At 40.9% G+C, this 16519-nt stretch overlaps 1 protein-coding gene across 1 annotated transcript; it reads right to left on the bottom strand.

The window, feature by feature from the left end:
- Nucleotides 1-15: 15 nt before the first annotated feature.
- Nucleotides 16-16342, bottom strand: fuk (fucokinase). The gene is made up of 23 exons (XM_023352354.1): nucleotides 15986-16342; nucleotides 15036-15187; nucleotides 13827-13877; nucleotides 13628-13753; nucleotides 13474-13546; nucleotides 12817-12914; nucleotides 12655-12735; nucleotides 12457-12576; nucleotides 11469-11640; nucleotides 11284-11393; nucleotides 10942-11043; nucleotides 10247-10420; nucleotides 9355-9428; nucleotides 8888-9243; nucleotides 7832-8066; nucleotides 7596-7762; nucleotides 7100-7327; nucleotides 5919-6062; nucleotides 4873-4992; nucleotides 4616-4803; nucleotides 2317-2416; nucleotides 1694-1917; nucleotides 16-421 (listed from the first exon to the last, which is right to left on the bottom strand). The coding sequence occupies exons 1-23, from the start codon at nucleotides 16065-16067 to the stop codon at nucleotides 329-331; spliced, it is 3270 nt and encodes a 1089-aa protein (XP_023208122.1). The 5' UTR covers nucleotides 16068-16342; the 3' UTR covers nucleotides 16-328.
- Between the last annotated feature and the right edge of the window lie 177 nt (nucleotides 16343-16519).

Raw genomic sequence — 16519 nt, 5'->3', positions numbered from 1 at the left:
AAAATCCTGAGAAAACAGAATAATATGAGAAAACAACCCAAACTTAATGCATTCCTTTTAAAGGTGCTAAAGTAAATATAGAAAAAGTGAAAACTGGGTGGTATTGGTATTTATTCAATCATTTGGAGCAAATACACCTCTAAAATATGCAAAAAAAATTTATTTATATAATGAAATGCTAATGTTCAGTTAGTTTCAACAGGTGAGGACAATCAATGATTGTTTCAATTCCAACAAATCTACCATCCATGACAGACTGTAAAGAGTCTGAATGAAATCAAAAATAGGAGTCATTATTTTAAGTGATGTCAAATTGAGTGAAAAATCTTCATCTTTCTGCCGGTTGTGTGACGGACGGCGGCCGGATTGCGATTCCCTCCATGTCCAGCTCCACTGAGTGAACGCTGAAATCTCCCAAACCCTGAAACACAGAAATGAGGAGGTGGACCCAAAGTTTAGATCAGGGGAAAATCAATGAATAATGAAGGAACGGAGGAAGAAAAAAGAGATACAAAGGATGAATTAAAATCAGAATCTTGATCTGTACTCATAAAAACTGCAACCAGCTGGCGGTCAGTCCTGTTTGGAGACAAACAAACTCCTTTTATATTTCAACTCAAGCTCCAGTTTCCAACCAGGAGGTTCTCAAATTCACGGATTAAAAGTTTGACGCTTACATCCGTTAAACAGAATAAATACTCTCTATGTCTTAAAACGCTTAAAATACCCAGAATCTTTTAACATTTCTGTTATTTTATCAGAATGAGCATCTTACTGATTTGAGCCTCTGTGACAGCAGCTGGTTCCCCTCGGCAACCGGCTCCAGCTGCTGCAGGTTGGAGTCACTATCAGAGGAATCGGAGGTCTATCCTGCACTAACGGCAGCAAAATGAGGTGAGAAACGGTCTAACAAGGTTTTAATCCTGGGCTAAAGTTGGTAAATGTTTGTTGTTTTTAATATTTTGTGACTTTAATTTAGCAGGTTTTGTCTCCTGCTGATTGGCAGCATCACCTGTGCTGCTCAAAAACCAGGTAATAATCAAACAAACATGAACTCTAACCAAGCTCTAGGTGTTTCTTGACTCTGAACTGCTTCCTCAGATGAAGGTGGATACCCCATGTGGCAGCACATGCCATCTTCTCAACAGTAACCACCCAGTCCAGTCGACCAGAACCCCAGTGGACAGGTTGGATCTGGTAGCTATGGCAGTTAGCCAAGATTTCAGTACTACAGTGGAACCAGCAGTACTGGAGGTTCTGACAGCGGTTCTACCCACGGGACCCAGCAGGGGGCTCCAGGTGACGGCAGCCCTTAGCAGTTTGCAGAGGAGAGCTGGAGCTCTTCATCTGGTACCGGCGGTGAGGACGAGCCGGTCTTCACGCCTGTAGATGACGAGGATCAAGTCTAAGCCTACAAGTCCAAGTCGCGCTACAACCGCAAGCAGCTGAGGTTCGGCCAGTTTCACCCCAACAGAACCAGTTGTCCTCCAGCCACCAGTGTTTCTCCATCCTGAGAAACATCCTAACCATCCAGGACCGAAGGGCTACTGAAGCTCTGAGGCTCACTGTAATCGGGATGTTTGGACTCTGCTACTGATGGTCAGTGATTTATTTTTATTTTTTTAACAAAAAATCACCTTTGCTTGTATGACCTTTATTTCAGCCCGGTTGTGTATGTCTGCAGACGTCTCACCGGCGTGTTCCTGAGGGTCTTCAGAACCGCCTCCTGCTGTCGGGGCTCCCTGGTCAGCAGGTACAGGAAGCCACCGCCTCCGGCTCCTGCCAGGCTCTGACCCAGAACCAGCGGCCTCAGAGCTTCCATCATGGTTCTGACGGAGGCCGGCTCGCATCCTGGAGCCATCAGCTTCTTCTGCTGCCACGAGCGGTCCAAACACCGACCCAGCCGGGGCAGAGAACCTGGCAGGGAAGCATTACCAACCAGGTTGAGTCATTTAATGGCTTGGTTTAGTTTATTATCTTTGGACCTAAAGAGGAACGATCTGGCCTGAACCTTCAGAGCCAGAAGGTTCTGGCATGTGAACATTTAGACATTCACAAAGTCGGCTTTTATCACCTGAAGACCATTTCCAGGACTAGAGGATTAATGTCCCAGTGGGATCTAGAGAAACTCATCCATGTGTTCAGGGGCCCCAAGATCAAAAAATTAAATTCAATCATTCACTGTGGTTTCTTCTATGACTTTGTATTTTTGTAAAGTAAATCACTTTGAAATGCCTTGTTGCTGAAATATGCTATACAAAAACTTGACTGACTGAGATGAATGTGTACTTGGATTACGCATTTCCTGAAATTCACCTTCTGAACAGGATTTGGCGCATTCCTCAGAGTTGGACACCAGCTGCTGGGCGTTCTCAACCATCGCCGGAAGTCGGCTGTACCAGCTGCGGACCACATCCTGTACAAAACACACACACACAGTGAGCGCCATTTTGAAGCAGACTGGACCCAAATGGGGTCCAAAATTGGGGTCCAATTTTGAATTGAAAAATTGCTTATTTTGTCACTATATGATTTTTGATGAAGTAATTAATTACAGGCCCTGCCACTAAAACTGCAGTATGTATCTTTTATAAGAAATATAATTTTTATATATTTGTTGAAACTGTCACCATTTTGTGAAAGATGATCTCCTCTGGCTTCTCCCAGTGCTAACTAGAAACAACCAATCAGAGCCAAGAGGTGGGTCTTAGCGCTGTCAATCATGCCCATTTGCACTTCTTCCCACTGAACGGGGCGCTATTTACTATATTATCTGCGGTTTCCTGTTTTTATTTTCTTTTGAAATCTGTGATACATCTTCACGTTTAAGGAGTTTCACTCTCAGCATGTATTTGAACTTCACTCTTTTATTTACTTCAGCGCAGCTCACAGTTTTTAACAAATTTCATAGCTTTGGTTGTACTTCTAAATCTGCTACTGCCTCTAGTGGCGTGGGGGTGGTAACACAACTAATATAATTATGTCACTAAACGAGAATACCACAAAGTCTTTATTTACTATTAATTTCACCATTACTGGCAACATAAAAGATAAATTATCTTCTAAAACACCATATTTTTCAATTTTCTTAAGGATGTAAAGCTAATTAGGTGACATAAACAATACCTTTATACATTATAAATAATATCTATATATCTCCATCAATTATAGGAGGAACAGAAGAAATAAGACATGAAAAACATGATCAACTATAATAAAAATACCATTTAAAATGTATACATAAGAATTGAGCAAAAGTCAATAACGAACAAATTAATTAGGTTCACAGACGAATAACCAGGGTTGTTAAACAGATACAAGGATTCATTCACATTTTTATTTTTACTGTGCCATCTTATTCTGAGACGTTTTGTTGGTAGAGTCTTATATATATAGGAAAAAATATGGTTATTTAGTCTTCTAAGGTGGAAATTTTTCTTCGACTCTAAAACGATAAAATAAAACTCATTCATAGAATCACAATATGCATCGAGTAAAACACTTTGGATGCTATAGGTAAATGCTATCATTTAGTTTGGGGATAAGAATAATTATTGCACTGTCAATAAATGATTTTTAATAGATGTTCTATAGTTACCAGAGGAACACAATAAGGCCTTCATGAGCTCAAACTGATGAATAAAGAGGATTGATGCTCTTTGCTAAAATATTCCTCACCGTCTTCCAAGTTCTTTCAGCAAACAGTTGAGACAGAGTTGTTTTTGGTTTCACCACCATTTACCTATTATTTTAGTTGCCATTGAAAGTTTTCTTAACAGATTGTTTGTTAGTCTGCAGGTCATGTGACCAAACCAGCTGAAAAGATGAAAAGTTAAAACACTCAACAGTTAAAACTTGACATGAGTTAGAACTCAAGTTCAACAACCTCTACCTAACTAGAGGTTGTACACAACTTCTAGTTGGGTAGCCCCAAGATCACTGGGTTTTCTAAAAAGGTAGAGTCTCTGAAAACTTTTCTTAAAAATATAGACACTGTTTTCAGTAAAACTGAGCTGACTGTCCAGGAATGACCCAAAGTATTTAACATTTACCACAGTTTCAACAGGTTGGCCATCGAGTGAAACTGGAATCCCTTTCAGGTTTTGTTTATCTCATTTAATTAGCTCTACTTCCTAAAGGAAATGAAAATGTATGGTGTTTTTGAGGGACTTTATCTTTTACAGTTCCAGTAACGCCAAAATTAATAATAAATAATAAAGACTTTGTGGTCTGATTCTGATTTAGTATTGTAATTATATTAATTGTGTTACCACCCCCACGCCACTAGAGGCAGTATCAGGCCCGAAAAGATGCAACTGAGGAGCAGATTTAGAAGTACACAGAAAGCTACAGAAGTTTAAAAACTGAGCTGCACTGAAGTAAATAAAAGAGAGAGAAGTTCAAATAAATGTTGAGAGTTAAACTCTTTCCTAAAGATGAATATATATCACAGATTTCAAAAGAAAATAAAAACAGGAGGTCGTGGGTAATATAGGAAATAGCGCCCCCTTCACTTCTGGAGTGCAATGGCCCCATTTCCAAATAAGGTATGAGACTGACAGCGGTCCGTCCCCGCCCCTTTCTGTTTGCTGCAGCGAGGTCCTTCTCCGCTGACCTGCAGCAGGTTTCGAGCCAGACGCGTCTTTCCGGTGTAGACCAGCAGGAGGTGCTGCTCCAGAGATATCAGGAACTCCTGCGGAGGACTCAGACGCTCCACCTCCACCTGCAGGGGGAGAGACGCTCTGGAACGACCCACCTTGACTCCGCCCACCAGACCGCCCACCTGGTCCTGCCAGCCGCCACCTGGTGGAGCAGCAGGAAGTGATTAGAGAGATAAAGAGGAAGGAGATCAGAGCGGAGGGAGACGGGGACCTGTGGTGAGAATCTGCTCCAGGTACAGGACCGCATGGATCAGGGAGTCGGTGTCGTACGTCTGGCCTGTACATCTGTAGACCGCTGCCAACAGCGCCCCCGCCAGGATGCTGCTGGTACCTGCAGGAAATTGACACTATTTCATCACCTGCAGGTTTACCAAAGCATTAAAGGGGACCCATTATGATAAATTCACATTTTGGGTATTTTTTTGCTTTCATTCGGGTCTCAATTCCTTCTAAAAACAGACCAAATACTTAAAAACTAAAAACAACTAAATGAACAGCCATTTTTTGGTAATAATTTAAGTTTGTTGGCATCTGGACAATGAATAGTTTCATTCCTGTTTTTTCATGTTTTTCTAAAAACAGAGTGTCTTTGGTCAGAGGCTTCTTCAAATTCACTGTAATACAGACTGCTACTGTAGATCTTTCCTTCCCACAGCCATCATTATCTACAATAACTAATTTTTGAATTAATATAAATTACAGCAACATTTAGTTTCTCTTTGGGATCAATAAAGTATTTTTGAATTTGAATTGAACATGAATTCAAAATCCTCCTGCTATTAAGTCACATTGGAGGGGATGTGGGCTGTTACCTAGCAACCCCAGCCCAGCTTGTTACCTAGCACCCAACCTGAGCTCAGCATATTTGGTCAGCTGGTTTTACCACTGTATGCGCTGTACAATGGCTGCTGAAAAAGGTGAGTGTTTTGATGATGACTTACGATCCAGAAACCACTTGCTGCATTCTTGTTGGTTGTACTTTAGGCTCGACTTCTGCTTTTCAAAGATGTACGGTTGTATAATTAATCTGTTTGCTACCATTTTCACGTGCGAGTGTAAACATTGAGCTCATTCTGAAAGGAGCTCAAAATGGGCAAAACTGACCAGACTAAAATCTCAGAATCTAAGAACGATTTTGTGAGAAAATGTTTTGTATAGATCACAGACCTATACTAGGTTATGTTCAAGGAAGCATAACAGGTCACCTCAGGTTTTATGTGGCAGCTGCTCCGCCCGACGTGTTTTAGCATTGCTCACCCAGACCGGATCCGGTTGGCAGGTCCGACCAGCTGTGCAGCTCCACTCCTCCACCCCAGCTCTGCATCAGCTGTTGCCCCAGAGGATGCTGGGAGGACAGAGACACCAGACCACTGCACACACAGACTGCCTTCAACAGAGCTCCTGCAACACAAACACATCATCAATGAGTATTCAGTGGCCTTAAGTTGCCTTATATTTGTTAGAAAAAATTTAAGTTGGCCTTAAATATGTTAATCAAAGGTATTAAATTTTATGGTAGCAACACCAGTTTCTCTTGTGAGAAACTGGTGTTGCTACCAGTAGTTTGTACTAGTACCAGTAGTACCAGTAGTTTGTTCTTCTTGTGGGATTTTTCTGTCAGGCAAACGCTGACTAGTTGCTTTCTGTGACTCAAAGTAGTTGAGGCTAACGCTAACTAGCTGCTAACATATTCTTGCTAGCTAGCAGAGTTGGGTAATAACTAGTTACATTTACTTGAGTAATTGTTTTTGGGGGAAAAAAAGTAGTTTTAAAAGTATTTTTTTACTACGCTGAACTTTTTACTTTTACTTGAGTAATTTTTTTATGTTCTTGAGTAAAATTTCTGGATTTTAAACCCACTGAATGAAAAACAAACATGATTGAACCAAAAATTTAAGATACACAGACACACCTGCAGGATTTGTTAAAGTTTCATAATTTTCTTTTGTTGAAAGAAACTGATTTGGAGCATTTCTTTTTTCTTTTTTTTTTTTGCTTTTCCCTGATTTTGTTATTTTGCAATTATGTTATTTGTATTTAAAATGCCAAAATTTCAACACGTAACTTTATGTTTTGGTCCATCTCATAATGTAATTTTTAAATATTAAATGATTGATGTTTTGATCAGTTGCTCAGTACTTGAGTAGAGGCTTTACCAAATACTTTTTTACCCTTACTTGAGTAATTTCTTTTTACTTTTACTTGAATAAAAATATGTTAAAGTAGTATAGTAAATTTTTGTGAAACTATAGCTAACTAGCTAGCATTTTGCACCTATGATAAGTGTATATTTATTACCAGTTAGCTCAATGCAACATTAATTCAATGCAAAAATGTTTAACACTACTACTATGAAAAATACAACATTTTGTTTTGTACATTTCTGTCATGATACAGATCTTAAATTTCATTCTTCAGGAACCCTGACGGTGTTGTACCCGGAGCGTGAGGCTGGCTGTAGTCCCTCAGATCATCCAGGCTCTCACACACTATCTCTGTGGACGCCCCGCTGCCCGGCCCACCGCTGCAGCTGACCAACAGGATGTGGGGTTTCACAATGCGACGGGCTCTGGCTCCGATTGGACGTTTCCCGTCGACCTTCACAGCGACGTTCGTCACCGATCCACCGTGCTCGAAGGCGATCGGTGGCGTGTCACTCCAGCCCCCTGAAACACAAACACTGTAGCTCAAAAGCTGAAAATGGTTTCCACAACGTGTGATTTAAAGGCGGCCTTTTATGCTGCTGCTAAAAATCCCCAGCTCATTTTGAAAGGAGCTCAAAATAAGCAGAACCGACCAGACTAAAATCTCTGTCTAAGAACGGTTTCAAAAAACTGTCATAAATATGTTTTGTGTAGGACATAAACCTATCCTAACCTGTTCAAGGAAACATAATAGGTCACCTTTAACAGAAAAGTTACACCTGTTCCTCACCTGCCAGGTCCAGTCTGGCTGAACACTCTACTTCCTGCCACTCCCCGATAGGCGGGGCTTCCCCCTGTCCAATGGAGATGAACCTCTGGGATGACATCACAGCCTGCCGCAGCAGCACCTGGCCAGCGCCCTCGTAGTGCCGAGCCGCCCGTACAAGCAGGTCTGGCCTGCAGGGGGCAGTAAAGAAGGTCAAAACTGATTCAACAAGCAGTGGAAAAAGACAGCGAGACGCTAACCTGCTCAGCCAGAGCTGTCGCTGTGCAGCAAGAGCATAAACTCCTCCCCTCAAGTTTCCCTCCTCCAACAGGAAGTAGGCGGAGCTCCAGGCCTCGTTAGCAGCTGGACCGCTCCTCAGGCCCCCTTTGCCCCCCGCCATGCACACCAGAACGTCAGCGATACAGGAGAGACAGCGGGCAGCCACACCCACCTGTGCTCCCGGCTCCGCCCCCGACTCGACACTTCCAGCAGCAACTAAAACACAACGTTTTATTCACTTCTTGATCCTCTTCTGACGTAAAAATGGCTTGGTTAGTGTTTTAGGGTTAGCACAGCGGTGATGTAATGAGGGAACTATAAACTGATCTGTTTACTGTTTAGAGCGGTGCGGCAGTCATTGATGATGTGAGTAAAGATATTAGTCATGTGACATATAGTAGTACTACACTACTTTGACATATTTTAATTATCACTTCTGACAGCGTTGCTTAATATATTTCTAGAGTTTTTTAATGTCTGTTTTTACTGTTAATATGGTTGTGATTTAGGATTAAAACTAGCTTAGGATTTATTGGTTAAAAATACTAAACAAGTGTTTTTATGACTCCAGGTACTATTCTGCATTATTCAAATTTAAACAGCACTTTTGATAGAGGGAATTAATGCTGATGCTTAGGTCTATTTACTCACTTGTATTAATTTTTATATTTAGTTTATTACAGTAGTAAGTCAGAACTTTTTTTATTTCTTATTTCTGTGTTTTCAGAAACTGCTTCATGATATATGCACCGTTGTAAACTACAGTTCTTCAGTAAAGCCCATTTAAACATCTGATGACCAGTGGGCTTTCATGTAGGCGTCAATTTAAAAAATCCAGAGGTGAAAAAACCTCTACACAGGGGAACAGGTTTTTCTGAGAGTTTGGATTGTTTGACAGTGTGAAAAAGAACCGCAGCAGATGAAAACGTAACAAATGTTGCAGTTTTGGTCCCAAATCGAACCAAATCTACCGCACTATCAGGTGTGAAAACAAAATGGCAGACTGCCTCGTATCATGAAAGCAGCTTGTAACTCACTGCTGTCCAGAGTCTCCAGTAGCGCCCCCTGCTGCCCTCCCTGCACTGCCGCCCTGAAGCAAGGCAGCAGACAGACGTCGGTGCGACTCCGCAGGGCGTCGGCGGTTCTCCTCCTCCCTGCCAGGAACAGCAGCTCCTCCCTCCACTGGAGCTCCGCCTCCTGATGGGTGAGTGACAGCACCTCCCTCAGAGAGACTCTCCACGCCTCCCTCCACCTCTGCAGGCAGCCTGGACCCCCCAGCAGCCAGCCCACTCCTCCCTCAAGGCCCACAGTGCCCCCTCTGGGGTGGAGGACCGGGAAAAGTCGAGCCTCCAGGAGGGAACAATGTTCTCCTTTCACCCACAGCTCCTCCGGCCTGAGGAGGAGAGAGGAGGAGAGAACGAATAAAACAACATACTGGGATAATCTGTTGTATATAAAGAAAAAGACATAAAACAAAATCAGAGTGGAAAGATTTGGATCTTACTTTATTCCTGAGGAGCTGAAGAAAACAGTCCAGGTCTGGTTGAGGAAGGAGGCGCCGCTGTCATTAAAGGGAACCTGAGGGGAAGGAGGAGAAGAAGATAGAGGAGGAAGACTGTGGTCATGTAAAGCACATGATCTATCTATCTATCTATCTATCTATGACCTTCATTATAACAGTTGGGTATCAATCAAATTAAAGCAGTTTTTATCTGAATATTGCCAAATTACATCGACAGATCTCTGCACTTTTTCTCACAAATGTTTATTGCAATTTTTCTTTTTTTTCTGTTTTTTTTTTTTTTTTTTTTTTTTGCAAAAATGGCAAAAAATGTTGGGCTAAAGTGATGATAACTCCCACCTGCAGGTGGCAGTATTTCTTATTTTTACTAATTGCTGCCTTTAGCCTCTATTGATGGCAATAGTCCATGGTCAAAATGGAAAGTAACAAAAAGTTACATTTACCGTCATACATAAGTGCAAATATCATGTAAATATTTCCAAATTAACTCCACAAAATCAGTGAGTCTATTAGCTAAAAAAAACAACAAAAGAAAACAGTTATGAAATGTGGAGGGACTTATCAGTGTGAAATGATGCTCAATATTATTTAATTTAATGAAGTGCTTATCAGATTCAGAGACAGATATTTATTCAGCAGTTTGTTAATGTGTTTAATCAATATATTCTGGCCCTTTAAGAACATTCATTGTGAATATAGACATGAATATAGACTTGAAACCCCCTGGGCTTCTGACAGAAAGAGTTTACTTTCCTTAAGTTAAGTTTATAAAAAACTAAGCCACGGTCTGCTTCCCTCAGCATCACCGTGTCTCCATGACAACCATGAGAATCACCTGAGGGCTTCAGATGAAACGGACCTGCTGCGTTTTTACCTGCAGGTCGTCATGAGCGCCGGTCACCGTGTACATGTTTAGCTTCAGCTCCCCCAGCTGAATCCGATGTCCCTGGATGATGATGTCACTGCTGAGCGCGAGCCGCCTGAGGCAAGCTGACGCCGAGACGTCTACACCTGAGAGCAAACAACCAGACGGGACGTCCAGAGGACCCTGAGGGACGCCAGAGGATAGAATATGAACCACAAGACAAACCTGCTGTATTCAAATGAATTAGTTTCACATTCAGATTCACTGATTTACTTTTTAATTCACTGCTTTTTAATATAAAAATAATTTCAGCATCACTTAGGAAGTAAATGCCAATTTGCTTGACATGGAGCCATAGGCCTATCCAAACCTGTTCAAGGTGACCTTTAATATCTTGGATCTTGTCTCTTATTGTTGTTTTTATCTTGCAAATTTGAACACTACAATATCAGCATATCATTCAAAGATGTAAAATATTTACAGATATCTTCAGATGAGAGTAAAGTTTGAATAAAGTTGTCAGAAATTGCAAGATCAAAGATCCGTGCTTGTTATTTACAGATCTATAAAAAAACTACTGATTTTGAGTCCATATTTCTCACTTTTTTGGGGTAATTATTACATTTTTTGTCCAGTTTTTCCACTTCACATTGTATTTCCACCCAGTGTTTCCTTGAAAAGACTGAGTTAAGACTCTTTCTGACCTGTAGGTGGCAGTGTTGCACCACTGCCCGGGTCGCCACGGTAACGCCTCCATCCAGAATGCTGTTGATGATCCGAGCTCCTTCACTGAGCAGGTTCTCATTCTGGAGGGATTAAAGCAGATTAAAACTATGAGCCGCCATCATGATCAATATGAATTATTAGTGATTTTTCTAAAATTCAACAAATCATTTCTTCAAATGATTTGAAGAAATGATTTTCTTTGTTTAAAGTCTGGTGGTGTCCCGCAGGGATCAGTTGTTGGCCCTTTTGGTATGATCTAGCCTATTCAGCCAATTCAGTTTTAATTGTGGATGGCGTTGATGAAGAAGAGTGAGACGTGCCACCTGAATGTGAGACAGAGTGTTTCCAACCGTCCAATCAGAGGTCAGACGGTCGACATGCTGCTTCCCAGACAGAGTCAGGTAGTCATAGCAACCGCCGGGGACGTACACTGTGAGAACGACAAACAGGATATGTTTAAACTCAGACCAACTACCTGCAGATTTAAGCAACATCTGATGCTGACCCAGTGAGAGTGGAGCTCCTCTCAGGATCCTCCACAGCTCCGCCCTGCCTGCCCTCACTGTCGCCCCCTGGAGACCGTCTGTGGGACTGCAGCCTGCTCTCCCCTCATTCACAAACTGATCCTGGGTCAGATCTGAGCAGAGACACTTCAACAAGTCCAAGAAGAGGGAGATCTGTGGACAGAGACGGAAAGCTGTTTTCAAACAAAAAAATCTGTTAACATTCAAGCTTTAATTTGAGCCAATAATCAGCTGAACATCATTAATTAATAGATTATTAGTCAACAACTTAAAGTTGCAGCATATTTGTTGAAACTGTCACCATGTCGCTAAGCAAAGTGGTGGCATCAACTTCTCACTCACTCTTTGGTTACCTAGCAACTCACTTATTCTTTGGTTACCTAGCAACAACTTGATGAGTAAACCGTGCAGCAGCAGTTTAAGGCTTTGCCACTGTGCCTCATAACTGCTTAAAAATTAAAGGCATGGAGTAAAAACTGGAAAAAAACAGGAAATGTCATGGTGCCAGTATTTCAGATATTTAAAACAAAACAAATATCAATAATTATTGATATTGTGCCTCATAACTACTTTAAACCTAAACAAAGGCATGGAGTGAACTCACTTCATGCCTTTGTTTAATTTTTGAACATAATGTCGAAAATTATCGATTTGTTGTTTTTTTTGTTTTAAAAAAAACAAACAATAGATTTTAAAAACAACAAAAAAGCATTATTTTGGACAATTATTTATTAGTTGTTTGTTTTAAATACCTGAAAAACTGCCAAACTTGTGCTGTGACCTTTCCCGTTTCATCCATAGTTTTCACTCCATGCCTTTGTTTAATTTTTAGGTCAGGACGTCAGTTTGGCAGTATTCCAGACCATTAAAACCAAAAATGAATCTACAGTTATCGATATCTACTGATATGAAACACTTAAATCATGATAGGTTTTTCAGTTAATGATGTGATCTGATGAAGGAAGCTACCTGGAGGGGCGGAGCTCCAGAGTCCACGCCCAGGTAGGTGCAGCCATCCAGGGGAGGACTGACGTGAGTCTGCAGCAGCTTCTCTGAGACGGACCTGCAGAAGAAGACCGGGCCTGACACCTGCAGGGATTTCACAGGATTTGTTTAAGCTGCTGCTGCTGCCTACGGTGGTGCGTCTATAAACATTCGAGGACGCACCAGCGGGACTTTCCCATCAGGCATCAGGGCTCGTTGGATCTCCTCCCTGGTTCCTCTGTAGATGATGTCGCGGACCCGACCCTGGAGACAACGACCCCTGACATCATCAGCTGACCCCAGCAGCCAGAGAAATCACACAGAAGGTTTCCACATGGTGGGCACCTGCGAGTCGCTCAGGTAGACTCCATGATCGGCTGCGTACGAGACATCGCCCGGTACCGCCAGAACCCGAACTCCAGAGAACCCTTCCCAGGATAAAACTGATCACAAAATCATTTAACGATCAGAAAACTGGTGACTGATGCAACTGAACAAATGATAAACTGTGACTTTTTCCTGATCCAGCCAAGGTCTGTTACAATAACCAATAAATCAATTAATCGCATGATAAGTTAAAACAAATGTAATAATTTTAATTTGCATGATTAATTATTTTTCTTTTTTTTAAACTGGATGATCAAAGTGTTTAGTCTGGTGCTTCAGTCTCAACTAGCTCTTTACTTGAAGGACAATTTTGTTTACAGAGACGTCATAATTTATATTACTTGTTGTTTCTGTTGTTTCGTTTATCTATTTTGGATATTTAAAATGTTTTCCAGTTCCAGTGATAAATGTTGATTGGAATTTAAAGCTTACTGATCTTTGAGAAAGTGTTATTATTATTATGCTATTACTGTTATATTACCTGAAAATGGTCTCAAAACAACAATATGTTGCAATAATTTCTGGGACAATTTATTGTTTAGCAAAATTCATTATTGTGACAGGCCTAATCTGGATCAGAACCAGATTCTGCAGCGTCAGTGAAGACAAACTCACCACAGTGTGTCGGGACGGAGAGGATCATGTCGGTGCTGCAGACCCAAACTCCAGGAGGAGAACCCGGACAGATCTGAAAGCCAAACAGATGAATGATGGAACAGAACTCTGCAGTACCAGTCTGCTTCTGATTCTTCTGTTTCACTGAGCAGACCTGGGTGCTGAGCCGGTCCAGCAGCAGATCCAGAACACAAACCGGCGCCTGGACTTTCTGCCCGGGTTTCTCTTCGGGAAGCCAACAGAAGGCTCGGCTACAGGAGCTCCAGGGAAAATCCCGACCCTGGGAGAGGAAAAAAATTAAAATCTACAGCAAGGAAACACCAGAACAGAACCAAACTCAGTTCTGGACTCACTGTGTGCAGGATGAGGATGTGAGCGTCATCCAGGACGTCGGCGGTCACCACCTGGAAACAAACAAAGAATAAAGGAGGCAGATTAGCTCCAATAACATGAAACAGTTTAACTTTTTACCTCCTGGCTTGCCTGCCCATGTGAAAAATATTTACACTTAAGTTTTCTAAAATCTAATATACTAAATATATTTGAGATATTATAGTAAAACGCATTTTGAAACAATTTATTTTGTACTTTAGCTGATTTTTTTGTACTTTAGCTGAATTTAAATACTTTTAAAATTAAATTCAAAGTGTATTTCTTTTACTTTAATGTGCTAAAATGGAACAACTTTATGTACACTTATAATACATGAAATATATTTGAATTTTTGTGCTTATTTTATGCTAAAATAATACATTTGACATTGTTTTAAGAGTAATGTTTTTACTTCTGATTTTATACATGGCCATTATGACTGCTTAGAGGGTCATTGTAGATAACAAAAAAAGGACAGCATACACTCATACATTTTCTCCAAAGAAAACTTGGAAATTTCGGAGTTAGAAGAGTGAAAAATTTTCGACTTTTAATCTAAAATTATTTTTTAGTTTTTCCTAAAACATTTTTACTTTTAAAATTCGGAAATGTCCATGTTTTTTTGATGGGAAAATGTTTAGATTAATCTTCTACAAAGAAAATTTTGTAGCCATTTCAACTTTTGGAGCTCAGAAATCTTCTTGTTTTTTCCACAAAACGTCTGAGACTAATCTCAAAATTTCTGAGTTTTTTTTGGGGGGGCGGAAATCGATCCCTCCTTTTTTCGTCGCCCCGTCTCGGTTTTCTTCCATTGAAATATATTTCTCCGGTATAATTTCTACTGGACCAATCAGTGAGCAGAAGAAGTCGTAACGATGACGTCGATTTCCTGCGGCGCGTTAGAATTGTAGTCTCTGTAGTTTTAACAATAGCAGCGGAGAAGTGAACAAAGCCGCTCAGTCCGTGGTGGCCAAACTTCCAAATATTGACTTAACATTAACTGTCATCTTGTCCTAGCTTAGCAGTTCTCTATCTACAGTGGGGAGTGGCTATTTATTTACAAAGTCGGCAATTTCCGGTAAGCTAACATCGAACTGGCGCGTTACACGCGTCACAGGCAAACGTTAGCCATTGTTTCTAAATAGTCGAGAGTTGGGACTGTCTACGAAGCTAAGCTAGCTGTGACTCACCGTGTATCCAGCTCTGCTGCTCAGGTGTTCAGCAGCGACCAGCAAGGCGTTCAGCGTCGCCCCTCCGCTGCCCAGCGGCTCCTGGCGGTCCCTCACGGTCAGAAGCAACGCATCCCCAGCTAAGGTGCCGCGTTTCTGCCGCAACTCCAACTCTTCACACACAAGAGCACAAAATATTGGAAACCCTCTGGATACTGTGAATTAGTTAATGCATCTGCTTTATCATTTTACTTTGTATTAGCGCTGAAAAAGTTAATCAGTTTAACGTGATTATTGAAGTAATCAACAACTAATTTAATAGCCGATTAATCGTTAACTGGAGTACAGACTAAAAAATGGCATTGTCCAGTAAGAAAAAAACATTTTTAGAGCAGTAATTTAGTCAAAACTGTATAAAAAAATATACATTTTGCCTTTAAGATTAAGAAAGCCTTCATATGTTCTACCCAGTCTTAGCTTCACCTGGCTTAAATTCTGTACATAAAAAAATCTCCCATTGAACAAACATTAACCAATTAATCCAAAAATTGGGATTATATTTGTTGACTGTATAAATAAAAACTCGCTGTAGTTAATCACAGTTAAAGTTGTAAAAAAAAAGTTATCTTATTTTTCTTACTATTTTAATTCAATAACTTCATAACTAACTAAAAAAATACCTAAAACTAGAGTGACGCTCTAGTTTCACCCTTGGCACTAATTTAATCTCGTCTTTGTCTTTTGTAAAACCATCACATCGTTACGATTAACAAAATAATATATATTTTTACATATAGTCAGATTTAAAATGGCTTCATTGAAAGCGAAGTGGAACCCAAGTCAAATTTCTTGAATAAAGCAGATTCTTCTCACTGTAATTCATTCCGTACATCAGCGACACCCTCAGGCCGACTGATGCAACTGCACAGTAAGATTTCTTTTAGATCGTAAATTGAACAGATGCTTCTAACCTCTCTGGAAAGCGTACACGCTGTCTTTGTGTTGGCAGGTGAGGACGACCACCGTCCACGGAAAGTCGCCGTTCTGCGACATCTTCCCCCGGTTAAAATGGACACAACAGAAGTTGTTTGACTGGTTTAACTACTAATACTCCGCACGAAGAAGCATCAGCGACTAGTTAACGAAACTAGCGAAAGCGGGGCGGGTTAGAGAATCTTCAGGCGGAATAAAGTAAAACCAACACCTGTCAGCATTAAACTCGTTCATTTTTAGATATTTTTTGAAATGTAGTTAGTCTTAAAAAGCGTATAAATCTAATCCATGGCGTCTGTTTAACCCTTGCCCATGTTTATCGGAATAGTATGACTGCGCGGGCTTCCGTAGGCGTTTGTTTTCTACTACCCGCCCATCCGTTGGGGCGGTGTATCAAAGTAAAAAAAAAAAGCGCCTTCTGTTCTGCTTAATGGGAAAAATGTAATCAAATTAATGAGACATCTATTTCCTTAAAGTTTTGTATTTGCAGGATAATTTAGTCATTTAATTAA

The sequence above is a fragment of the Xiphophorus maculatus genome, chromosome 2, assembly GCF_002775205.1.
Source record: "Xiphophorus maculatus strain JP 163 A chromosome 2, X_maculatus-5.0-male, whole genome shotgun sequence".
NCBI lineage: Eukaryota > Metazoa > Chordata > Actinopteri > Cyprinodontiformes > Poeciliidae > Xiphophorus > Xiphophorus maculatus.
Note: the sequence above shows the minus strand (reverse complement) of the source record. Positions and strands in the feature narration are given on the sequence as shown.

Bases quoted from the DNA above. Each gene is read 5' to 3' on its own strand.
- fuk (XM_023352354.1), bottom strand. From the start codon at position 16,067: ATGTCGCAGAACGGCGACTTTCCGTGGACGGTGGTCGTCCTCACCTGC. The intron at 11,641-12,456 runs GTAGCTTCCTTC...CTCTGTCCACAG, and splicing joins CTGGAGCTCCGCCCCTCCAG to ATCTCCCTCTTCTTGGACTT. The intron at 10,421-10,941 runs GTCAGAAAGAGT...GGCGTCCCTCAG, and splicing joins TGCAACACTGCCACCTACAG to GGTCCTCTGGACGTCCCGTC.